Source organism: Eumetopias jubatus, unplaced genomic scaffold (assembly GCF_037043125.1).
Source record: "Eumetopias jubatus isolate StellerSeaLion01/CBP00866 unplaced genomic scaffold, mEumJub1_p1.0 scaffold_10, whole genome shotgun sequence".
NCBI classification, from domain to species: Eukaryota; Metazoa; Chordata; class Mammalia; order Carnivora; family Otariidae; genus Eumetopias; species Eumetopias jubatus.
Window position 1 is genome coordinate 124022744 of NW_028274816.1, and position 25624 is coordinate 124048367.

General features: G+C 53.4%; 1 protein-coding gene across 5 annotated transcripts in view; it reads left to right on the top strand.

Moving 5' to 3' along the window:
• KSR1 (kinase suppressor of ras 1) overlaps window positions 1-25624 on the top strand; it is a 146001-nt gene that overhangs the window by 116237 nt on the left and 4140 nt on the right. For 3 of the 5 annotated variants that reach the window (XM_028109359.2, XM_088028386.1, XM_088028385.1), the window contains 12 exons: window positions 25-86; window positions 187-293; window positions 3312-3480; window positions 5414-5455; window positions 7203-7257; window positions 8105-8153; window positions 9177-9556; window positions 11747-11843; window positions 14824-14957; window positions 15645-15776; window positions 16924-17059; window positions 21988-22121. In XM_028109359.2, coding sequence (XP_027965160.1) covers window positions 25-86; window positions 187-293; window positions 3312-3480; window positions 5414-5455; window positions 7203-7257; window positions 8105-8153; window positions 9177-9556; window positions 11747-11843; window positions 14824-14957; window positions 15645-15776; window positions 16924-17059; window positions 21988-22121 — 1497 coding nt within the window. The remainder of the gene's footprint in view (window positions 1-24; window positions 87-186; window positions 294-3311; window positions 3481-5413; window positions 5456-7202; window positions 7258-8104; window positions 8154-9176; window positions 9557-11746; window positions 11844-14823; window positions 14958-15644; window positions 15777-16923; window positions 17060-21987; window positions 22122-25624) is intronic. The other 2 variants (XM_088028388.1, XM_088028387.1) reach the window with 1 other exon arrangement.

The window sequence follows — 25624 nt, forward strand, 5'->3', positions numbered from 1 at the left end:
GACCCTGCCGCCTTCTTCCCCCAGATTGAAATGTCATAACAAGTGTACAAAGGAAGCCCCTGCCTGTAGAATATCCTTCCTCCCACGTGAGTGTTCCACTCTTCTCTGCTTTCGGGGGTTGGGGTGGACTTTTCTGTAGCTTGATCTGCTCCCTGCTAATGGTTCCCCCTTTTCCTTTTTACCTAGAACCTAGGCTTCGGAGGACGGAATCTGTCCCCTCGGATATCAACAACCCAGTGGACAGAGCAGCTGAGCCCCATTTCGGAACCCTCCCCAAAGCACTGACAAAGAAGGTACACGGGCGGTGGCCCACGGGTCAGCTGCTTCTGCCGGGAGAAGCCCCTACCCTGCCCCGGGGCTCCTCCTGTAATGTGGGGGTCTGGCAGGGAAGTGGGGCATGTAACGCGAGGCCAGAGGGTGGCCTTCAGGGATCCTGTTGTTAGCCATTTCGTAGACTTCACGTTGATGTCCAAATCGTAGTTAATTGCCCGTGACCACCTTCCCCGGTTTAACGGAACATTTCCCGGGCACTTACTGTGAGTTGGGAACTTTTTCCATTGATCTTCCTTTTGATCTTCACAATGGTTCTAAAAATCACATACTCATCACATTTTAGATGAGGACCCTGAGCGCAGCCCCCCCTCCGTGAGCGAGGGGCAGGCCCAGAGCAGGGGTCCTCTGCCGCTACAACAGATTTGAAAGGCGAGTCTAACAGGCCTTTCGTGGCCGCCAGACACAGGTGCGCATGGTGTCTATAAGACGCCTGTGCTCCTGGTGGCTTCAGATGGCAGCCCCCTGGTGACCATGCAGCTGGTGGCCTCCCCCCGGGCTGCTGCCGGTGTGGCTGTGGGTTTTCAAGTGTGTTGTGCCCCAGCCCCAGACCAGGGCTTAGCAGGCCCTTGCCTCCCTACGGAGGGGCATGCGACTGGCTTCTCCGTGGCTTGGGCCGGACTGGGGAGAGGTTGGGGCAGGGAGAAGAGAAGCAGGTGGTACGGCCCATTAACACCAGGGACCCAGAAGGTGCAGCCTGGGGGGAGGGCTGCTCCACATCTTACTACCCGACAAGGGAGGCCAGTGCCTCGGAGCTGACCGTGCGTATGGGCCCGCTCCTGTCCTCTCTCAGCCTCCCTCCGCCTGTCATTGCATTTTCCCCCAACTGGGGTGTTCCCACCAGGGATGGAGAGGTGGAGTGGAGAGGTGTAGGACCACAGCTGAACTCCAGTCCCGACTAGTCAGTCCCCTTTCTTGCCTCAGAGCAAGTCCCTAACGCCTCAGTTAGGGACCTTGGGTGAGTTCCCTTACCTCTCTGAGCCTCAGCTTCCTAGTGTGGAAAGTGGGGACAATCATGCTTCGTTGACAGGGTGTTGTAGGGGTAACGAGGGGACAGACGTTCACGAACTTGCTGGTCTGGAGCGGCGTTGTCCAGCCTGTCACAGACACAGACACACTTCCTCGCGAGGGACACTAGGCACCCCCATCTGCCCCTCCCACCCTGCCAGCATTGTCTTCTTGTCTGGCAAACACCCGATGAACCCCCCCCTTTACACCGTCCCCCCACACCCACACTTGTCAGTTCTTCAGAACTCACTCAGAGCCCCTCCTCCTCCAGGAGGCCCTCCTGCATGCACCTGCCCGGCCCTGACCTGACATAGTTCTGGGTGGTGCCTCCCCTTACCTCACCGAGGGCACTGACCGGCCGTCGTCCTTCCCTCACCCCGATTTATGGTTATTCTCATAACACGAGCTAAAGGTCACTGAGTTTTCGCCAGGCACTGCGCCGAGGGCCGTGCATTTGGGCCAGTCATCTAAGGGGCCGGCCTGTGTCTCCAGCCTCTTCTCTAGCTCCCCTTGCTCATAGTGGCTCTGCCTACTCCTGCCTCGGGGCCTTGGTTGCCACCCCCCCATTCCCTCTGCCTGAAACACACTTCTCAGCATTTACACACTCAGTCCTCGGGGAAGCCTTGCCGGGATGTGGGCTGAGGACCTGTGTCCCCAGCAGGTGGCTGCTCTGGAGGGCGGGGCCTCATGGTCTTGCTCCCGCCTGGTCCCTGGTGCCTGCGTCGCAGTCCAGCACACAATAGGCAGTGCAGACGTGTTGGTAGTAAACACTGAGCCCATGAAGCAGCAGCCGATACCCCCATTTTATCGAGAACCACTGTGGCTCAGAAAGGTGGGCTGATTTGAACCAGGTCACATGGGTGCTGAGTGGAGGAGCCGGGATGCAACCTGCCTCGTAGCTACTCTACCTCCCCGGGCTGGCCCAGCCCTGAGGAACAGGGATCACTGCAGGGTCACTGCAGGGTGAGCAGGGAGAGGAAGGGCTCAGGGGACCCAGCTCCCTCCCCCACCGGTCTGTGGCACCAGGTGGTGGGCGCTGTCCCTGGACTGTGAGGCCCACTGTAGCTTTGGTGGGTTCTGGGGTGCCCTGGAAACCTGAGAGCCTTTAGGGCCTGCAAAACAGAAACCTGTAGAACTCAGCCTTTAACCTAATTTGGCACCAACTTTTTGTTTTAAAAGATTTTATTTTTTAAGTAATCTCTATACCCAATGTGGGGCTTGAACTCACAACCCCGAGATCAGGAGCTGCATGCTCCTCCGACTAAGCCAGCCAGGCGCCCCTGGCCCCAACTTTCTTGGCCAAGGAATTCCAACCCTGTCCCCTGAGGGATTGGAGTTTGAGTCTGGGAAATCGGTCAGGGCCAGAGTCGCACCTGTAGCCCTCTCTCCACTGGCCCTTTGACCTTGCTAGGCCCCTGGGCAGTCCTAGCCAGTAGGTCTGCAAAAGAGTGGAGGGAGCATTTATTAGACACCACTGTGTACCACACACTAAACACTTGTCAGAGACTGTATTCATTAAAAAAAAAAAAAAAAACCTCCTGTGTGCTCTGCTCAGAGCCGGGCACTGGGTGTATGATGAGCAGGCGCGGTCCCTGCCCTCACAGGACACACAGAATTTTCTGAAATTCTTCAGAAAACCCCCCAAGATAGATGCATTTGACAAAGTGCAAGTGCCCTGAGGAAGAGTGCTAGCTATAGGCGGATAAGGGGGAGGAGCGTGGTCCCCACTGGGCTCAGAAGGGCTTCTGGGAGGAAAGTATGTTTGAGCTCAAGAAAGATGAGCAGGAGTACCTTAGGGGATGGGCATCAAGGTGAGGGTCTTGAATATTAGACCGGTACAGTGTCAGGATGCCCTGGGCAGACTTCCTTGTTTTTAGGCAGGGAGGGGGGGGTCTCAGCCTGGGGTATGGGAGGGGCAGGCCAGGCAGGGCGGTGACAGTCCCTGCCCACTTCTGGTGTCTCTGGTCCCACAGGAGCATCCTCCGGCCATGAACCACCTGGACTCCAGCAGCAACCCGTCCTCCACCACATCCTCCACGCCCTCCTCGCCGGCACCCTTCCCAACATCATCCAATCCATCCAGTGCCACCACGCCCCCCAACCCCTCTCCTGGCCAACGGGACAGCAGGTTCAACTTCCCAGGTACCGCACCTCGGGGCTTTTGTGTGCCTTCAGGATGGGGTCCAGTGTCCCTTCTCAGCACGCGCCAGCAGGCTCAAGGTCAAACACTGCCAGCACTAAGAGCCTTTGCCGGGAGCCAAGCTCAAGTGTGTTACCGTATTTACACCTGATGAGAGCTCTGCGGTAGGTGCTGTTACCACACCCATTTTACAGATGGGGACACTGAGGTTCAGAGGAAGTGGCTCGCCCTGAGCTTTGTAACATGTAAGGGACAGAGCCAGGATCAAAGCCAAGTCTGTCAGGCATAAAGCCTGGATTCTCGACACAATCCCCGTACCTTCCCTCCTGTGCATGGGATCTCATGGGCATTGTTCACTCACAGCTTCTGAGCGCTCAGAAAGCCTGGCAGGAGCGCAGGGAGCTGGGGCAGGCCCAGAAGGCCTGGGAGAGGGACTCTGGGGCTCGATTGCTTACCTGCTCTGTGATCTGAATAAGCTGCTTAAGGGGGAGCTTTTGTTCCCTCTTTGTTCCCATAAAACAGGAGACCCTGTGAAGTTGGGATTAGGTTATTCCCACCGTGCAGATGAGGACACTGAGTCTCAGGGGGAGTGCATGCTCTGTAGGGCCAGGGTCCCCCGTCTCTCAGCCAGGCCCGGGGTGTCCCACCTCTCCAAGGTACAGAGCAAGGCCCACTCGCCTATTTCAGGATGAGCCCAGGCCTTGGCCCCTCCTGGCAGCTCCTTGCAGCTGGTCTAGACCCTCTGGGTATTTCGGTTGGCGGCCACTGGGACACTCCAGTTTGCTCTGGGCCCGGTCAGGTCAGGCCCCATCTGTCACTGGCCCTTGGGGCTCCAGGCCCGGGAGGACAGAGGCAGAGCTTTTTCTGTGCCAGGCGACCCTTAGCTGGAGCCACGTGCAGCCAGCAAGAGGCCAGGCAGCCTCTCTCGACCATTCTTACCAGGGTCCTAGGGATTTCTTTCAGGGGCGCTGGGAGACTGAGATTTTGTAGGAATCTTTTCTCTTTTGCCTTAACGTGTGCCTGGCTGGGGATCTCCTGCGTCGTCCCGAGCACACCCACCCCGCCCGCAGTGGAGCCATAGCCCATTGGAGTGACCGTCTCTTTGCATTCTGCTCTGCCATTATGCTCTGAAACTGGGTCTTTCGCTAAACTTCTAGCTTGGGTTTTTCTAAAAGGAAGGCCCTGTTTGAAAAACAATAGCCACAGAAAAAGTCCATTTTGTGATGTCAGCCAGAGCCTCTCAGCTTTCCCTGACGTCTGTGGGCTGGGCCCTCATTGTCCTTTGCACAGAGCCCTCACTCTGTCCAGGATCTATGATCTCGCTGGTCATGGCCGTGCCCGGGGCCCGGCCCTGTGGTTACCCTGGGGAAGGAATGACTCCTACCATGCACCCACTCTGTACTCTGGGGGGGCATTTCCATTTATGTCGAAGAATAAACCTGGGGAAAGGCTATCTGTACCCCTGTTTTACCATATGACAACTCTCAGAGTCCAGACCCCCAGCGCATCCCCTTTAGTCCCGATTAAGAGAGGTGGGTTTTTGTTCTGTTTTGGAGGGTGAGGTCGGGTTGCTGAGGCCTCAGCACCTCTGGGCATGAGTGTGGGGCCAAGGGAGGCCGCTCCTCTGCACAAGGCCCAGCCGGCTTTCACAGGCACTGTTTCCTCCCCCTCGTGTCTCACCCTTCTGGGCTCAGACACACTTCACAGAGAAGTGAGCCTGGGAGGCGAATGGAAGGGGCCAGGCCTCTGCAGCAAGTCCTCCGGGGCCAGCCCCTTCCCTGCTGGGGGCTCCTGCTAGCACCCATTTCCTTCCAGCTCCCTTTCACCTTCCTGCATGGGTCACCCTGCTCTGCCCCACCCTGTAACCAGCCCCCCTCGCCAAGCCCCTGCATTTGCTGTTCTGTGTGTGTGACTCACCTCCTCTTCTGTTTAAAGCTGCCTACTTCATTCATCATAGACAGCAGTTTATCTTTCCAGGTGAGTCCTCTGCATGGTTCCACTAACTGCACCTTGCCGTGAGCCCTCTGTCCAGCCCCCCTGGGCACCCCCTCCTCTCAGGTGCCTGAGTCTCACATACACCTGTTTTGACAGCTGTGTATCACGGCTGGGAAAGGGAGCAGGGTGGGTCGCCTTGAGGGGGATTCTTCACAGGGGCAGTGATCTGCTGGGAGGGCCCTTGGCATCTGTCCTGTTCGGCCTCTTGAACAGAGACTATAGGCAACCTACCCAAGGTCACACAGCTGGGAGGTGGCAGAAATCCTGTTTGCAGAGTGAAGGGAGAGACCTTTCTGCCGATGCCTTATGAGCATCCGTTAGGATATCTTCCCCCTACATCATGACAAGGAAGCTACTTACAGAAGCTATCTTAGAAAGGGAAGCCAGGTTGGAAAAGTCTGCGGGTTTATACCTTCCTGAGCCTTGCTGCCTCACGCCATCTGCTGGCGATAAGATAAAATGCAGCTTTATTTTAGAAAGTTTCAAGGAGACAACTTTCAATCTCATTGATTCCCTTCCACAAAAATTGTTTTGCCCACCCGCTACGTGCCAACCTTTGCATTTGGCCATATTCCTGCCCCCAGGGAGTTTATGTGGTTAGTACTTATTTTTCCAGCTGAGGATGACAAGCATTTGTATAATTTAGCCATATGAAGTCTCGGTGTGTTTATTTTTTATTTTTTATTTTTTAAAGATTTTATTTATTTATTTGAGAGAGAGCATGAGAGGGGGGAGGGTCCGAGGGAGAAGCAGACTCCCCGCCGAGCAGGGAGCCCAATGCGGGACTCGATCCCGGGACTCCAGGATCATGACCTGAGCCGAAGGCAGTCGCTTAACCAACTGAGCCACCCAGGCGCCCTCTCGGTGTGTTTAGACAAAGACTGTAGCTAATTGTTTTTCTCCTGGGTTAAACAGACCTGCCTTGAAGTCATGGTATTTTGGTTAGTCCAGGCTTTTCTGTTCTCCAGCCCAGCTCCATTAGGGGAGCAACTTGGGGCATTTGTAAGTTCTTACAGGACTATCCACATGGCTTTGGCCAGGTGTGCGCAGGCTAGGAGGGGTCAGGGACTTTCAGTGCTAAAACTGGGAAAGTCCCGGGATCGGGGTCAGCCCCACCTGCCCAGTCTTCGGGTCCCTGGAGGTGTGGACTGTGCATTTCTTGCTCTCGCCTGAGAACGGCTCCGCCAGCCTCCCAAACCCAGAAGCCGAAGGGGCGGGGCCTCTGGCTCCCACCAGAAATGCCAGCCGCTGAGCCAGGCACCAGGTGTCACTAATGAGCCCCCTTAGAGCCCTGCCCTGGGCCTCTGCTGGCCTGAGCCCCCCCGAGTCTCACTGCTCTCAAGGGCTGTTGTAACCAGCTGCCGCCTCTGAGCAGAACCCCCCACGTCCAGTCAATAATATCCAGTTTGCTTTTACCACGTGCTCCTAGGGGGCAGTTTGGCCGCAGGGGAATGGGGTTCACTGGAGAATCTCAACCTCCTCCCTCACCTGGAGGCCCTTCCCAGCACCCAGCTGTGTGGGCAAAACCAAGCGCTGTGAAGGTTGCATCCGTGTCCCATTTGAGGAGTGGCAGTGGCCTGGTGAACAGGGACACGGCCCTGTGAGGGGCTGGCCGCTTGGGGAGGAGCCACTCCACTGGGTGGGCCGGCTTCACAAGCACTGTGTCCTTTGGGGGAGGGGGTGGAGGAAGGGAGTCTCAGGCCTTGTGTTTGCTTTTTGTTTCCTCTAGACATTTCAGCATTTCCACAGGCAGTCCCATCCCCTGATGCGGCGGACAGCACCCGGTAAGCCTCCCTATGCTGTGTTCTCTTTCTTTTCCATGGGGACTTGTTAAAGCTTGACCTGCACCCCTGGCCACCTCCCACCCCGCCTTTGTGTGTCTGACCTCCCGCTCTGGACGCTGCCGTGTACCTGGGCCAGCCGGGCGGGATACTCCTTGGGCTAATTGAACTCGCCCAGAGGGTTTTCTTAGCCTCCTGTGGGTGTACTCCGCATGGGGAGGGATATTTGTGAACCTGGGGCAGTCTTATGACCCAGGAGAGGTGGGCAAAGGCTCGGAGCTAGAGACACCTACTAAAAATAGCTCCTGTTTACGGAGCCCCTTCCCCGTGTCTGGCTCTGCTGAGCCCTTGACTCCCGTTTCCTCACATAGTTCTCAGCCTGGTGAAGGTAGGTATCGAAGTAGGTGTCATCCTTAATGTGCGGAGGCGAGAGCCCCCACCGAGAGGTTAAGAAATTACCTGAAGTCACACAGCTAGGAGGTGACAGAGCTGGTTCTCAAGTAGAAGTTCAAGTCCCGTGTGTGTGTGTGTGTGTGTGTGTTCGTTCAGAACCCTGTGCACCGGGCATCAGATTTGAAAGGGCCTTGGTGGTTCCTGCCCACCCCTCATTCCCCACCACCCTCAGGTTAGTCTGAAGAAGGCCGAGGCCAGAGAAGGGAAATGGGGTTTGGCCTCTAGCCTCCTGTCCGTTTCTGTGGCATCCATACTGCCTTTCCCGCAGGCAGGGGGGTCACAGTTAGGATGAGGGCCCAGTAACCCTCTCTCAGACCTCACCGGGGAGTCCTCTGCCTAGCTGAGAACAGAGTGGCCCACGCTCAGGGTCTCCCTGACGCACTGTTTTGATTCTTAGGCTCGACAACCAGCCAAAAGCAGACGTGTTGGAGGATCATGACGTGGAGGTGAGTGAGGATGACGCGCAGCCCGGAGACCCTGCCTTCTCTCTCCTCTCCTCCTTGTCTTCAGCACACACACAGGGGTGTGGGGAGCGTGTGGGTGCCAGGCCCTGGCAAGGGCCATCTTAGGAGCCCACTGCGGCAGGTGCCTCGCAGGGGGGAATGATGAGGAATGCAACGAAGCAGGCTTCTTTTTGGTTTTTTATCTTTGAAGCTAAAGTAAGCTCTCACCTCTCATGCTTCCCACCCTAGCCCGCGGCACCCCCAGGCCCAGCGTGGGAGACTCTAGTTCAGTCCGTCCGGGGTGGGGCCAGGCATCTGTATGATGTCAGAGCCCCCCAAATGATTCTGATTGTAGTGAGGCCCAAGAACCACTGTCTTAATCCTTGAACCAAAGTGTCAGCTGAGCCTGCGTCCCTGGCCATGCAGTGTGGCTTAGAATTTTTTTTTTTAAAGATTTTTATTTATTTGAGAGAGAGAGAGAATGGTAGAGAGAGCATGAGAGGGAAGGTCAGAGGGAGAAGCAGACTCCCTGCTGAGCAGGGAGCCCGATGCGGGACTCGATCCCGGGACTCCAGGATCATGACCTGAGCCGAAGGCAGTCGCTTAACCGACTGAGCCACCCAGGCTTAGAATGTTAACTGACTGCTTCACTCCTGCCTGGAGGACAGTCAGAAACCCAGTTTAAACAAGGGAATGCCCAGAAAGGATAAATGCGGTCAAATTCGTCTATGCCAGGGGGATGTCACTGCTTTTTCCCAGCGATTAGATGTCCATCACTAGATCTTGGCGCATTCTCGGGAAGAAGGGCCTCAGGGCCCCCCTGGGCCATGCACCATGTTTTGTTGGTGAGGACATCGAGGCCCCATGGGGCTAAGGGACCTGCCCAGCGTCCACGGCAAGCCAGTGCAGAGCGGCAACGAGAACCTGGGCCTCCTGACCCCATGCCTCTCTCCTGGGGCTCTGGGGAGGGCGAGTTGGCTGACCCCAGACCCTCTGCCCCTCTTTCTGCCTTCCCCCTCCTTCCAGGCCGAGGAGCCGGAGGCCGGCAAGTCCGACGCAGAGGGTGACGACGACGAGGTGGACGATCTGCCCAGCTCCCGCCGGCCCTGGCGGGGCCCCATCTCTCGCAAGGCCAGCCAGACCAGTGTGTACCTGCAGGAGTGGGACATCCCTTTTGAGCAAGTGGAGCTGGGCGAGCCCATCGGGCAGGGCCGCTGGGGCCGGGTGCACCGCGGCCGCTGGCACGGCGAGGTGGCCATCCGCCTGCTGGAGATGGACGGCCACAACCAGGACCACCTGAAGCTGTTCAAGAAGGAGGTGATGAACTACCGGCAGACGAGACACGAGAACGTGGTGCTCTTCATGGGGGCCTGCATGAACCCGCCCCACCTGGCCATCATTACCAGGTAACCGAGCCCCTGCCCGCCCCCACCCTTTCCCCAGGGGCCCCGTGGTTTGCGAGGATGCTCTGGAGGACCAAGGTGCCAAGAAGAGAACCAAAATGGGGTATAATTTCCCCATCGGATAACCCGTCGTCATGAACAAATAAACAAAATGATGCCTAAGGATAGAGAGAGTCAAAGGCTCCAGAAAGGTGCAGAGTGAAAGCCAGTCCCCTTCCATCCCAACTGGGTGCTTCTCCCTCAAGGTGGACACTGTGACAGATCTTTATCGTGCCTTCTGTTTAAACACAGAAGTTTGTATATACTCACGTTTTTTAAACGATTCCTTTGGAAGAATTAGCACAGGCCCTCCTGGTTCGCACCTGCTTTCCCCAGGTTGGGTGCAGGTCTGAGGCCAGCCACAGTCTTTAACGCCCACCCAGCATTCCTGGCACATCGTTGACCCCAGCCGTGTGCTCGTAAATGTGGAACCACCAGTTTCTGGGTGGTGAGGAGGGAAGCCCTAGTTTGTGGCATCTCTTCATTCCTGTGGTATAAATAAATACTCTTCCCACAGCTGATTTCAAGCTACCAGCATGAATCACTGAAAGTGGCCCGGGCTCTGGGTTCTCTCTCTGGCTGATCACAGGTCGCCCCCAGTTTATTTAGCCAGTCCTCTTTTGTTGGGCACTTTGCCGTAATGACCATGTTTATTTCTCTGTGTAGGTGACTTTCTGGGAGGGTATGTGCTAAGCGAGAGTATACGCATGTGATGCTCTGACATATACTGTCTGTTTCTACTCCAGAAAGTGCTCACCGATGTGTCCCCCCCCCCCACCAACTTTGGTGTGTGACTGCCCATCCCCCCAGCACCGGGGGTGTGAGGCTGAAACATTTTGGCCCATGGCATTCAAAAAGTTGGTGGGTGTTTGCTTTTACAGTCAGGAACAGCAATAAGAGGTTAGTGGAGATATTTTGGAATATACATGGAGGTTTCAAGAAGAAACTAGGAATCACTTGAATCCTATCTGCCAAGAGCCCCCTCATTAATATTCTGACGACATTCCCTGTAGCCAGACCCTGTACTTTGGAAGAATCTTTCCCCCCCACTCAAACAAACTGCATTTACTAAGTAAAAATTTCCCTTTTGCCTGTTTATCAGAGACATAAAGCAGAACCACCAGAATTCCTGAGCAGTGTGATACCGCCCAGGTTGCCACATCAGGGGGACCAAATGCCAGCCCAAAGCCCGACAACGTGATGCTTTAGGTTACACCAGCTCAGCAACTCCCAGGGTCCCAGCCTCCAGCGCTGTCCGTCCATTCATCTGTCCGTCTCTCTTCACCCACCCGGGGCTCTGAGAACCTGAGTCTGCTTAAAGGGAATACATAGATCAAAATGGCAAAACGTTCATTACCAAAAAAAATTCACGTTTTAGGATATGTTGAGGGGATTCGAAAACAGACAAGGAACCATCAGCCAATATCCCAGACCCCTCAGCCAGTTCTCAAAGTGTCTGAGGCTCCAAGAATCCTATCTCCTTGGAGAGGTTTCCTAAAACCAGGCCCTTCGTTAGATGCCTTCCTGAACTTCTCCCGGGAATAGGAAATGAGCCATACATTCTCTCTGGGTCCTTGCTCACCCGGGTTTTAGGAGTCCTTGCAGGGGGAGGCCCAAACACTTGAACCTGTTGTCCCGTAATCACTGACACCTCGTGATGCCACCCCCTCCTACACACGCCTCTACTGTAATGAAATCTCTGTGATCAGAGAACAGTAAAAATGATCATGAGAATCATTATGGAGAGCCCCAAATTTTGTCTGTTTACAGTCCTAAAAGACCAGCTTCTTCGCTGAGTTTGAGGAGGCCTGTTTCTGCCTCGAATCCTCCAAGGCTGGGCTGCTCTGGGTTGCCAGGAACCTTGGTGAACTGGGTTTCCTGTTCTGGGGTGGGCAGGCCCGGAGCCACAGGGAGCGGGGTGTGTGTGTGTGTGTGTGTGTGTGTGTGATTTTGTACACTCAGGCCAGGCCCAAGAAGGAATGGGTGTTGGGCTTGGTGGAGAACAGGGATTCTGGTGCCCACGGTCCCAGGGACAGAGAGAGCCTTCCGGAGGCCGGGGGCACAACTCTCTCCACAGCTCCTCTCAGGCTTCCGAGGGGTGGGGTTCGGCTGCACCGGCCCCACCCCTCAGCCTGACCCCACCACTCTCCACAGCTTCTGCAAGGGGCGGACGTTGCACTCATTTGTGAGGGATCCCAAGACATCTCTGGATATCAACAAGACCAGACAGATTGCCCAGGAGATCATCAAGGTAAAGGGTTACCCACTTGGTTCCAGGGTTCCTGGCCATCCCCCTGCTTCATCTCGTCTCTGAGCTGGGGCCCTCAAGGGTGGGACCCCATCTCCTTCCCTCTGTCTGTGCCTCACCTGCTTAGAACCAGGAGCTAGGCACCCAGTCGGTGATGACGGATGAGTTGGTTGGGGAGGAATGCAGGAGGCTTTAAAGACACGTGGCCTGAGTTCGAATCTTGGTCACACCAGTTGTGTGACTTTGGGCAGGTCATTCAGTCTCTGAGCCTTGGCCTGCTTCCCGCAAGATGGGAATTCCAACGTAGCCTCCCCCATTGGATTGGCACAAGAGCAGAATGGAGTAATCCGCCAAGAGCACGTTGAGGCCGGGGCCTGGCACGCAGGGAGAGGCTGCTAGAACTGATTAAGGGCGGGGTGAAAGCGCACACGCATTCTGCCTTCCAGGATCCAAATCCAGGTTGCATGAGGACTGGCCCTCAGGCAGCCTTTTTTCTTTCTTTCATCTTTTTTTTAAAGTAGTGAAACACAAATGAAAGAAAAGCTTCTTTATAAGTTGCTTTCTTTAGCACCCAAGCAGGCTTGGGTAAAAGCCAGACTGCTGCTGGGTCGGGGTTTCTCTTTTCTTGTTTTTGTGGAAAAGCTTGCTCTTACCAGCTCCCCCCAACTCCCTGTTCCCTGCCTCCACCCTTACCTTTCCTTTTTCTCCCTCCCCCCTTCCATCCATTGTGTGTGTGTGTGTGTGTGTGTGTGTGTGTGTAGCAAGGAAAACACAAAAATCACAGTGACTTTCATGAGCAAACCAAGATTTCCACGTCACCAGGTGGCTGAATTAATGAATTAAACTTTTAAAGCCTCAAAATTAAAATAGCACATTTATGCCTTCATCTGCGGTAAGTCTCATTTCAGAGGAGCTGGAGGGAGCTGCTGAGTGTCACACCTGCTTCATAGTGTCGCCCAAACTCGTTGGGCCCTGCTCCCCTCTGTCTCCCCTGCTCTGCCCTCCTCCCTTAATTTAGTTTTGTCTCCTTATGGTCAGAACACTGGGGAGTCTGTGTCTGCTTGCTGACTGGCTGAGGTCAGATGGATGAGCTATCTGGAAGTTTCTAGGGGCAGACTAGAAAAGCTACTCAGAGATTTTAGAACTGCAGAGCCAGAAGCTCCCTCTCTGCTGGCTTGTTTGGTTTTCCTCTTGCCGAAAAGCTGTCCCCTGCCCCCTTCCGCTGGAACCTTCTAAGCCACTTCCTTTTGTACTCATCTTTGGTGTTTTGAGGTTCAAAATACAATAACAGGGTCCTGAACTTGATCTAGGTTTGTGATTTGGGGGCCAGTCTGGAGACACTGTGAAATTGTGAAATTGTGGGAAGGGCGGGGCGTCTGTTCCAGACCTGGGCACTTAAGTCTCTCTCTCTTTTTTTAAAAGATTTTATTTATTTATTTGACAGAGACACAGTGAGAGAGGGAACACAAGCAGGGGGAGCCAGAGAGGGAGAAGCAGGCTTCCCGCTGAGCAGGGAGCCCAGTGCGGGCCTCGATCCCAGGACCTGGGATCATGACCTGAGCCAAAGGCAGACGCTTAATGACTGAGCCACCCAGGTGCCCCCATCTTATCTCTTGAAGCTGGCTTTTTGAGGCAGCTCTCTTATAAACAAGGCTCAGAGGGGACAGCAGCTTGTCCTCAGTCATACAGCTGGTCCCTGTTCAGACCACGTTGGGGTCTTGGGCCACTGAGGAAGGCTTGTACCTTGGTTTGATTTGGGAGATGGGCAGATATTCTAGGAATGACCTTCTTGCATTCAGGGTGGAGTTTTGGCAAGGAGCAAGTCACTCTTTCCTGGAGCCCTCTGCTTCCACGGCAGGGGGACAGCAGACCCCAAGCCCTCCCCATTGAGCGCCTGTGTAAATTCTTCTCCGACGCTCTCCAGACCCCCTCAGGCTGAGCTCTGGCCTCAGCTGAGTTCTGTCTGATTCTGCCTCACGGCTCATTCTTTCTACTTCTAAATGTGGTTTCTTGTTTACCATTTTACTTCTCACCCCAAGATACCTTGAAAGCCGCCGAAGGGCTCTTCATAGTGTGTGAAGTGCCCTCAGCGTGGGAGGCTGGGAGGTGGCTTTACACGGGCCTCTTTCTGAGCTGGCGGGGAATGCCGTGTCAGTGGTGGCTTCCCGCCCCCATTCCCAAGGGCATCTGGGTACATGGGAGTCTTGGGTTTCATGACGACAGCTTGGCCTTGGACGAGACTGTGCTTGTGTCAGGTCACCCACATCCCATACACCTGGCCAGTGTTCACTTCCAAATCGAGGAGTGGTTAGAAATCCTCCAGCCCCGCCCCTTTCCCTTGGTAGATGAGGAGATAGGCTCAGAAGTCCAGTGTCCAGGGCCACACACTGAACTAGAACCTGAACCGAGATGGAATGTGGATCTGGACATAGGTAGTAGTCGAGGACTCCCTCTACCCCAGCACAGATATTAGGACCACCTGAATTCAGGGACTCCGTCTGTGGGAATTCCTCTCTGCTCCCCACCCTGAGCCCTTGCCCAGCCTGAGGGTAGAGGCTTGTTGTACAAAGCCTGATCGAGACCCTGTAGATCACTCAATTCCTGTATGACTTAACACGGGGGGTGGGATCATCGCTCTTTATATACTTCCTGCCCCCCCCCCCCCAGCTCCCCACCCGTAATCCACACTTCACACCTGAGCCAAGTATACGGTGCCTATTGGACAGCATGGTGACATGGACTAGCCTGGAATCAAACCTCAGCAATGCTGCTTAACTGCTGTGTGGCCTGGGGCAAGTGACTTCCCCTCTCTGAGGCTTGGTTTCCTCATCTGTACAATGGAGATCATCCTACTGCATAGGATTTTGAAGATTACTTGAGCTGACTTGGGTAGGGCATCCAGCTCATGGCCCAGCCCGGGTGGACGCTGAATCATTATCCCTCATCTTCCCGCCCTGCTGACGTGAGGCTTGCTGTTTTCCAGGGCATGGGCTATCTACATGCCAAGGGCATTGTGCACAAAGATCTCAAATCCAAGAACGTCTTCTATGACAATGGCAAAGTGGTCATCACAGACTTCGGGCTGTTTGGCATCTCAGGCGTGGTCCGAGAGGGCCGGTAAGTTGGCTTTGGGTGTCCGCTCAGAACAGGGTGGGGCTGGGCAGTGCCAGCCCGGCCTGGAGATACAGCTCTTCCTGTCCGTTGCTGAGGGGCAGCCCTCCCTGCAGGAAGTTCAGGTTCACTGAGGTCCTGTGGTTCTGGTCCAGAATCAGGTTTGGGTGATGGGGGGGTCCCTCGCACATAGCACTTCATTCTCAGGCTGACCCCCATAAGAGGCTGGGTCCCCACTGGCTTGGGAAATGGGCAGATATTCTAGGAATGACCTAGGGTTCACAATCCCCGTCAGGAAGAGGTGATGAGGAAGAGCATCAGGTTTTATTTCCCCAAATCTTGAAGGGTGGGGGTAGGGAGAAAGGCTTCTCTCCAAGAATCTGGGAGGACCTCCTGGAGGGAGAGTGGCAGTCTGGCTGGAGACCAAGCCCCAGGCCAGGTTGTAAGATACACAGGCAAACGGATTTCCTGGGATGGAGAATCCACTCCCTGCTAATACCGGTTACTGGTCCGTTTTCCTGGAAGAAGCTGGTTATCCCTCTTCCCCTGGTGCCTCTGCCAGTGCAGATATGCAAGCTGTTTTCTGGGCCATGCACGGGTGGTAGGCTGGCCCTGGGGCATAGGTGTGCTAGGCAGCCTCTTTGCTGCCGGCTGAAAGGCCCCGTGCCCTTGCCCTGGCTTCTTGGCCTCCAGGCGTGAGAACCAGCTGAAGCTGTCCCATGACTGGCTCTGCTACCTGGCCCCGGAGATCGTCCGCGAGATGACCCCCGGGAAGGACGAAGACCAGCTGCCGTTCTCCAAAGCTGCTGACATCTATGCGTTTGGGTGAGGCGGCCCCTGACGTCCCCCTTCCTGCGGCTCGAAGGCCAAGTGTGTCCAGAAGAAGGGGTCCTGCGGCAGTGGGGGGGGGGCCGGAGGGGATTGTTGTGCTCTGAGTCCTGGCTCTGCCGCTTGTTGGCTAAGGGGCCACATCCTTGACTTCCTCTTCCCCCACGGTAAAAGGCAGAGAATTACAGTACCTCCTGTAAGGTTGCTTCACGAGGACTAAGGAGGCTTAGGTGTCAGTCACTGACAGTCACACCTTCACTAAGGTGACTCAGGTGTCAGTCTCACCCAATGCCCCATGAGGACGGTGACCAGAGCTCAGCATTCTCCCTCTGGGAGAACCGGGGGTCCTGCCAGCCTGCCTCTAGTGCCCCACAAAGCTGACCAAAAGAAAAATAGAATGGAAATATAACGTGAGCCAGATACAGAATTTAAAGTTTGCTCCCAGCCACACTAGAAAAAAAAAAAAAACAGATGAAATTTGTTGTACTAATGTGTCTCATGCAGTAGATCCCAAATGTGATCTTTGCAACATGTCATCAAAACAAAAAATTAAGGAGTTATTTTACTCCCACAAAGTTTCCAGCATCTGGTGAGTATGTTATACCCACAGCACCCCGCAGGTCCACTTTCCACGTGTCCGTTGCTCAGTAGCCCCACGTGGCTAGTGGCCCCAGCACTGGACGGTGCGGGGCTAAGGGAGAAGGCCAAGATGAGCCAGGAAAGGTGAGGGAGCTTGGAGAGGCTGAGTGAGGGCCTCACTCTGTAATCTCGGGGTACCTTCCCTTGGGGTAGTCTCTTCTCCTGACGTGGGTGCTTGCACTGGGCTTGGTATTTGTTACTCCTCAAACAACCTTGGATGTAGGCATGAGCCCCACTGAGGTTCGACAGGATCTCTGTTCAGAGCCTGTGCAGCCTCAGACTTCTCACCACAAGAGGTGCTTTGGGCCATGGGTCTGCTTGTACCTGGGAGGAGCCACCAGGATTCTGTCACAGTATTTCTGGAAGCCTGGTCGGTGGGGAAAGCTGGAGGAGGATCCTGGATGCACTGGCTGGGTTCCCGGCACGGTGGCAGCAGGAGCCCCCCTGGGCGCATGAGCTGGGCCGGGTGGTTCAGCAGCTCACGCCGTGCGGGCGGTCCCCACAGGACTGTTTGGTATGAACTGCAAGCAAGAGACTGGCCCCTTAAGAACCAAGCTGCAGAGGCCTTGATCTGGCAGATTGGAAGCGGAGAGGGTATGAAGCGTGTCCTGGCCTCCATCAGCCTGGGGAAGGAAGTGACTGTGAGTAGCCACCTGTTCCTGGGGAAGAAGGGCTGGGGGTTGGGGGGCGGGCACACGGCAGGTATGCCCTTCTTCATTCAGTCACCTGAGAAATGGGGCCTGAAGGCAGAAGTATGCCAGGCGGGCCTCTTTGCTGTGCCCTTTATTACCCAACTATTTTTCTTTAGAAAAACCATTGTCTTAAAAAATAAAAAAAGACTGGAAAGAAATAACGGTCATGGTTTTAATTGAGTTATGAGCTGAAAAAGATAGTAGGGCCCTGTATGTTACTTACATGAAAGGATATGATGAAATCCTCCCGCACCGAACACAAACGGGGTTTCACTGTGGCATCAAATGAATCCCTCTCCAAAGTGTTCTTCTCAACTGTTCAGGAGCAAATCGAAGTTTCCACAGCGTATTTGTCAAAATGCCAGATGGTAACACAGGTGCGGACCTCCTGCTTCCGAATACCATTGATGCTTTCTCTGCACTGCAGTTTATAAGTCTCCTGGCCCCAGCACAGTGGTACAAGGAACCCAGAGCTCTATGTTTTCAGTGCAGTCAACCATCCCCATGTTAGTCAGACAGGAGTGGAATGAATAGGCACCAGCCCGGATGTGAATAAGCTCCAGGCAGTATCTGGGTGGCCTAGCACTGGGAGTGCCTGGAGGGACCACCCAGTGTGGGTGCAGCTGAACTCTAACTGGGCTGTGAGCTTCTTGCTGAAGCCAGGGACAGTGCCGGTAGAATCACCGTGTGCAAACGGGGACGGGCACGGTGAGGAGGGCACCTGATCTTCCTTCGGGACCTGACAGATTTTCATATTTTCCTCCTTTGACTGTTAGCAAGCCTTTAGGGCGTCTTTGGAAGGCTCATTTATGACATGCCCGGGGCACTTTATTCCTCAGTAGGACCTGCCATCTGGTTGAAGTGCAAACTGCCTGTACAGTTTGCTCCTCCAAGAATGACACCAGAATGCTGATCTGTAGCACCAACACCAGGCTCTTCTTTGGCCAATTAATAGCATCTCATCTGGGCTGTTGAGCAAGGCAAGTGGGTGATGAGTGCCACCCTGGTGCTCTTGGCCTCCATCTTTTCCCTGGCACAGCCCTGGACCCCTTAGGGGGCTAGTGGTAGGAAAGGTTTGGGTTCCTGGCTATTGAGTCGTTCAGATAGCAGCTAAAGCAGCTACTACCTTCCAGGTTTGTTTTGTTTTGTTTTGTTTTTAAGATTTATTTATTTGAGAGAAGGGAGAGAGCATGAGTGGGGCAGGGGGCTGGGGGGGGGTGGGCGGTGATTCAGAGGGAGAGAGAATCCCAAACAGATTCCACGCTCAGTGCAGAGCCCGACATGGGGCTCCATCCCACGACCCCGAGATCATGACCTGGGCCAAAATCAAGAGCCAGACACTTAACTGGCTGAGCCACTTAATTTTTTTAAATACATATCTTTTTTTAACAAAATCAGGATCTTAACACATAGCTGATTTTTTAAATCATGACCTTTTTTCCACGTGGTCTTTTGTTATGCTTATTACCTCAAATCATTGGCAAATTCTTGTTTTTAAGCCTGTCTACCCTTGTGTCCTCTGGCTCACACCCTCATGTAACTACTTCTCTGTTGTTGGACATTTAGGTTATTTCCAATTTTTACCCATTACAATAAAGTCATGAGGGACACCTTTGTATAAACCAGAGTGTGCCTAAATATTTGTTGTATCTGAAAGAAAAAATACCAAGTTGCTTTCCTGGCAGCAGTCTGTTCTATCTCCGCACACTTAGAGTGGTAGGTGCAGTCTTCAAGAGGGGGAAGGCCCAGAGCAGAGTATAGAGCCCACCAGAGGCAAGGGAGTCAGAGTGCAACGCTGGCTACAAATCAGAATCATCTGGGAGCTTTTAAAAATATCAGGATCAGGGCCTCCACCAGAGAGAAAGATTTAATTGGCTTGGGTTGGGGCTAAGATTATAATTAACTTTTTTAATCTTTCATGTTCTGTTCTGGAAGGATTTCTTACAGTGTGGGGTTACGGGTCCTTTGAAGCCTCTTAAGAATAGATTAGGGCCAGGGAGCAGGGAAGTAGGGACAAAGAGAAAATGTTCCAGCAGTCAGCTTCTGGTTCATGAAAGTTGACTTTCCTATCTGCTCTTTTTTTTTTTTTTTTTTTTTGAAACATTGCCATTGGAGGGTAGGGAGGGTGTAGGTCAATGGCAATAAAAAATGATTTTGAATCATAGTCAAAAGCAGGGAGTGGCTTCTGGGAGGCACCTTTCTCTGCCCCTCCAGCCACACTGCTGTAAGTTCACCACCAAGTTTCTGTGCCATGGCATCCACAGTGAGTAGTGTGCACAGGATGACACCAAGAGGCCAGAATGCTTCTTAATGAAAACCAGCAGTCCCCTACCTTAGGTCACTCTCCAAAAGACCAGCTTCTTGTTCCAGCAGCTTTTCACTCCCTGTCCCTTTGCCCCTTCTTCTCTGCTCAACTTCCATCAGCTTTCCCTTTATCCTTTTATTAAGATTGATTTTGTGTTGACATGATTAAATCATCCATGCTGTGTCTATAGATTGAGGCTAAAAGACAACAAATATGTGTGTGCTGTTATCATAGATTGTAGTTGCCATTAGCGGCTGATTAAGCAGTTCACTACATTTTCTTCTTTGTGGGTCCATCTCTTTTCTTTCATTCTGTCAGTTACTCAGAGGCTCACAATTTTGTTGGCTTCACATGTGGACCGTGGTTTTCTTGTGCAGCTTTAGGTTTTTCCTGTAGTTTCTAATTGTCTTTCTTTTTTTCTTGCCAAGAATGGTCACAAGCACCACCTTTACCATATTCCTGAGGTCTTGCAGCTCCTACATACTGCTTATGGAATGGAATTTGTTCCATTCTTTTCAGGGCCCACGGGTTTCTTGTAATATGGATACTGGAATTATTTAGGCCTACTGTAGTGCTGTCATCCTTCCATTTCTTTTCATTCATCCCTGGTTCAGTACTAGAATTTCATGTATCTCATGTCTTCCCATTTCTTTATTTGCATTCCAGCAAAATGAGAGTGAACCCTAAAGGAACTCCCTCCCAGTGGGTGCATAGGAGATCATCTTTGAATCCTTACATGCCTAAACAAGTCCTGATTTTGTTTTCACACCAAGAGGTTCACAATAATCTTCTCTAAGAATATGAAATTTTTGCTCTGCTGTCTACTAAGTGTCCAGTGCATTGCTGAAAACGCTGATATTAATCTTAATTCTCAATCTTTTGTAGATGCCCTATTTTATTCTCTCTGGGAACATCTAGGATCTTCTCTTTATCCTTGTTACATTGAAATTTCATTAAAATATGCCTTAGAATAAGTTTATTTTTCTTGGTTTGATACTCTTTTTTGACACCCTTCACTGGGCCTTTTCAGATAAAGATTCCAATTTCTCTCAAAAGTTTCTGGGAAATTTTCTTTTATTATGTCTTTATTATATAGTTTCCTGCCCTGTAGTTCCTTTGTTTTCTCTTGTGGAAACTCCCATTGGACAGAATTTGGTTCTTAGTGAGCTTCTGTGTCTTTTACCTTCTTTAATGTTTTCTCTTCCCTACCTAAAATTGAGATTGCCATTGGAGGGTAGGGAGGGTGTAGGTCAGGGAATTTGTAGGTCTGGGGAATTTCTAGGATTTTATCTGCCAGTATTCCTAACTAATGTTTTGTTTCAGAAGTTGTATTATTAATTTCAATCTCTTCCTTATTTGTTGGTATGTTTTTCATTGCACCCTGATCTTGTTTTATGGATAGAGTAGCTTCTACACACACACACACACACACACACACACACACACACACACACACACACTTTTCTCCAGAGTCAGTGTTCTGGTCAGTTTATCTTCGGGGTCTCTTGTTTTCCTGACCTGATGGGCAACCCCACAAGGTCTAGTTGTACTTGAGAACAAAAACCTGAGTTGCTGAGCCTAAGTGGGTGAGCACTCTCTGCCTGGTTGTGTAGGCAGGCCTATTTTCTCATGGGAGCTCTCCTGAATTGAAAGGCTGAAAGGTGTGCAGTAAATGTGCAGATCCAGACAGTAGGCAGCAAGTTACCAAAGTGAGAGGAGCTTTACCCTCTTTCTCTCTCCCCCTTTTTTTCCCCCCTAAGTAGGCTCCATGCCAGCGTAGGGCTTGAACTTATGACTCTGAGATCAAGACCTGAGCTGAGATAAAGAATTGGACGCTTAACCACCTGAGCCACCCTGATGCCCCTTGGCGGGCAGTTGGGACACGTGTTCTGCTGACTCTCAAGTGCTGTACTCTTTTTCATCCTTCTGGTCACTCCCAGCCTCCATTCTTGTAACACGGAGGCTCCCACCTCTGTTGCAGCCCCACCCCACATATATTCTGAGCATCTTACATCTCCTCTGCTTTCCATTTCGAAAAATCTACAACCCCATTTCTTTTCTGTTTTACAATTTATTTATTTATTTGGGAGAGAGAGAGAGAGCACAAGCAGAGGGAGCAGCCGAGGGAGAAGCAGGCTCCCCGCTGAGCAGGGAGCCCAATGTGGGACTCGATCCCAGGACCCCGAGATCATGACCTGAGCTGAAGGCAGATGCTGAACCGACTGAGCCACCCAGGCGCCCCTACAATCCCTTTTCTGATCTCTTTCCTATTAGCTGTTTGTTCAGCTTTGTTCCTGGTATTCCAGGGCAGTCTAAGAAGGAAAGAGGGGAGAAAGCTTAGGAGCTTTGTTTTCCACTGAAAGCATGAGAGCTTTTCTGAGATTCAGTTATTTCTCAGCCCTACTCCTGGACTGACCAATCTTCTTAATATGGGTAGGCTCTTCCGGGGACCACCAGATGGAGGTGGTCCCAGCTGGAGAGCATCAAAGGGACCCTGTGCAGAGTACCCGAGCTGTGCCCTCCTCCCGCCCAGCCAGCTCTCACCCCCCACTCTTGCTGGCTCTGTTTGCAGGAGATCCTGTCCGCCTGCTGGGCTTTCGACCTGCAGGAGAGGCCCAGCTTCACCCTGCTGATGGACATGCTGGAGAAGCTGCCCAAATTGAACCGGCGGCTCTCCCACCCCGGCCACTTCTGGAAGTCTGCTGAGTAAGTACCCCCTCGGTGGGCCTTTGCAGCCTCACCTGGTGTCTTAAAGGGCACCGTCCGCCCTGTCTGCGTAAGACTTTGATCTGGGGAATACACAGAGCAGATTTGCCGGAGTGGACTAGACTCATCCCCTTGCCCAAGAGATCCTAGGATCTTGTTTATTTCAGAGACTCCTTCTGAGACACGAGCGTCTCCAGTCCTCTTCTGTGAAAACCCACATATCCCTGTTATCAGAGCAGTGCTGACGCTGGGCCCAGGCTAGGCCTGGACAAGAGCAGTCTGCCTTGGAAGGGGCCAGATAGGGCCAGTTGGAAGCCAGAGCAGCTCTGACTTAAAAGGGTGCAGACTCGAGATGGCTTGCTAGCCCCCAAATCAGCCACCTGGGATGGGGACCACGTGGCCCGGGTTTCTGTGCGACTCTAATGCTGGAAATCCATTTGCCTTCTGTTTAATCACATAGTCCTTTGTGCCCCTTGGTACCAGGCAGCCTTCGCGCCTCTTATACGTTCTGTCTCATTCCCCTTTTGCTCTGTCCCTCTGGCTCTCTCTCTCCCTGAGCACTCAAAAGCAGACCTCTGCCCTGCCGCGAACCCCTTGTGGGAATCTGAGGAAGTCCTTCGTTCTAGGCCTCAGTTTTGGCAGCTTTAAAAAGTGGGGCTGGGGCCAGATCAGGGAGTGGGCTTCTAGCATAGGGACTGCGTTAGGCTTTGCAGGCGAGGAGGGAAGTTGGAGTCACAGCGCCGTCCCTGGGATTTGTGGCGTGCCCAGCAGCAGCGCAGAGCTGTGATAGTACCAAGTATGGCCTGTGTCGCAAGGACTCAGCTCTGCCGTTTGGTGCAGGAGTAGCCAGGGACGGCGCGCAAACTGGGGGGCTGGCTGGGCTCTAATAAAGCTTTATTTATGGATGCGCCAACTGGAATTTCATGCAGCTTTCTTTTTTTTTTTTTAAGATGTTTATTTTATTTATTTGAGAGAGAGAGAGCACAGGCAGAGGGGGAAGCAGGCTCCCCAGTGAGCAGGGGGCCCGATGGGGGACTCGATCCCCGGATCCTGGGATCATGACCTGAGCCGAAGGCAGACGCTTAACGACTGAGCCACCCAGGTGCCCCTCGTGCAATTTTCATATACCATGAAATCTTCTTTTGATGTTCCCCCCCCGCAACCCATTTAGAAAGGCAGAAACCATCCTTAGTTTGTGGATTGTGCGGAAGCAGGTTGAGCAGCCCATTCATGAAAAGACCCCTAAATAATAGGAATGGTTTTAAACTTTTTTAAGGCAAAGGGCACTTTCTAAAAGTGTGCTCTCCCCCAGAGTCCCATTAAATAAACCAGATAGAGTGGAGCTGCTCTTGGTAGTTGAGGGGACAGGAGCCTGTCCGTACAGCCAAGGTGGCTGCTGGGGCACCTGCCGTCCCATCACGGAGCCCCTGGGGGAGGTGCACCTGGATCTCCTACCTGCTGCCCAGGTGTGCAGCAGCATCCGTCCTAGTCTAGAAAGGGCCAGTTGGCAAATATTTTAGGTTTGTGGGTCATATGATCTCTTATCATATGTTCCTGGTTTTTTTGGTTTTTGATTTTTTTTGTAACCTTTAAAATGATCAATCTTTCTGTGGCTGGATTTGGCTTAGCTATAGTTGGCTGGCCCATCTTAAACCAAACTGGGTTTCAAGCTACAGGTGAGGGGGGACCCAGCATGGGTCACCCAACCAGAGGATGCGGGTGGGAGAACTCACTGAAGAAATGTGATAAACTGCTGAGTTAGGCCATGTGCACGGACGGCCTAGAGGAATGACAGTTTGGGGTTGGGAATACTGTTTTTTAGAATGCCACCTTAGTGTCCATATTAAGATGGGTCAGAGTCTAGTGCAACTGGGGTGCAACAGAATGTTGCCATTGGAGGTGTGGGTTCTACCCAGCCATTGCCGAGTACCTGCTACACAGCTGGGTAGACGGAAGGCCAAGGGCAGGCCTCGGCCAGCCGGGAGCTTGCAGTGTAATTGGTGAACGGATGAGGGAATGGCACTAACATGCTAAGTGCCGTGACAAAGAACAGCCTTTGTGGGAGCACGCACAGGGCCCTGTCTGCCCGCCCAGAGCTTGAGAAAGGGTCTCTAGAAGAGGGCTTATTGGAACTGGGTTTCCAGCAGGAGCTACCCTGGCAGAGGCCAGGAGACTGGGGTTCCCCTGGACTCGGGGCACCGTGTTGAATATCCTGGGCCCTGGTTTTGTCCTCCACAGAAGAGAAGGCTGCGCTAGGCGGGTCCGGCATTCAGGAGATGATGATTCCAGATTCCCTAAAGACTATGTAGCCCCACCTTCTCATTTCACAGGTGGGAGACAGAACCACAAATGGGCGTTGCTCCCTGCCCAGAGCCACCCGTGTTAGCCACTGGGGAGAAAAATGCCAGCCGACCTGAATGAGCCTCTCAGTCAGTGCTTCCTGCCGGTCCATGATTCCTCCTTCAACACATTCCGCCTCTAATTCTCATTTTCTCATTCCTTTTCCATCTGTCTCGTTGCTTTTTTATTTCTGGGGGGTGGCGGACGTTCTGGCCTGTGCTGCCACCCCCCCCACGCCCTGTCATCCTGCTTCCTCCCCCACCCGTCTGCTTCCGGTGCCATCACCTGGGGACTACGCTCCTCCCACACTTGGCCCAGTGGTCGCGCGCCTCCCCTCCCGGTCGCTGGCGGAGCCGCCACTACGGGAAAGGGCGTGACAGCCACCTGGACTTTGAGAACTCCTGTCCGGCTCTGCAGGAATAGCGTGTCTTCCGTTGTTCCCCTCATTCTCTGCCTGTTTGCACCCTGCTTCCTGTTCTCTCTCGGCATTCGGCTTCCCCGTTTTTATCTGGTTTGTTCCCCTAAGCCAAAGTGATAGTCTTGTAGGCGAAATGGCCACCGGCAAGGGTCCCGTGGGCTTGTGGGTCTCTGGCCGGGCCGAGCGGAGGCCCATGGCACCTGGCAGCACCCCTGTCCACCCACTGTGGCGGGTGGCGGCTCGTCCCGGGGTGGGAGAGAACTCGGAGCCTTGGTCCAAGTCCAGGGTGCCCTTTGACCAGAGCCTAAAGAAGGGAGCGCAGTAAGCAGAGAGAGTGAACTTTCGGCAAGTCTGTTTTGATAGTCAGGGGCTGAGGGGCCATGGGTCCATCGGCCAACCTCTGTCTAAACATTCTGTGACTGTCCCGGGGGAGCTTGGGACGGAGCTTAGGACAGGTGCTTTGTGCCGGGTCCCTCCTGAGCTCGCTGCGCTGCCAAGCCTGGAATGGAGCGGGGACGCCTTTTTCCCTCTCTGCAGGGAAAGTGGGTCCCCTACCCTCTGCCCTGGCCAGGCCTCTGTCGCTCCCCCTGCCCCTCCATGGGCTCGGGTTCTGACTGTGTTTTCCTCTCCTCTCTTTCTACCCATAGGTTGTAGGCCTGGCTGCCTTGCATGCACCGGGGGCTTTCTTCCTCCTAATCGACACTCAGCACCGTGACTTCTGCTCAAACACAAACTGACGTGCGGG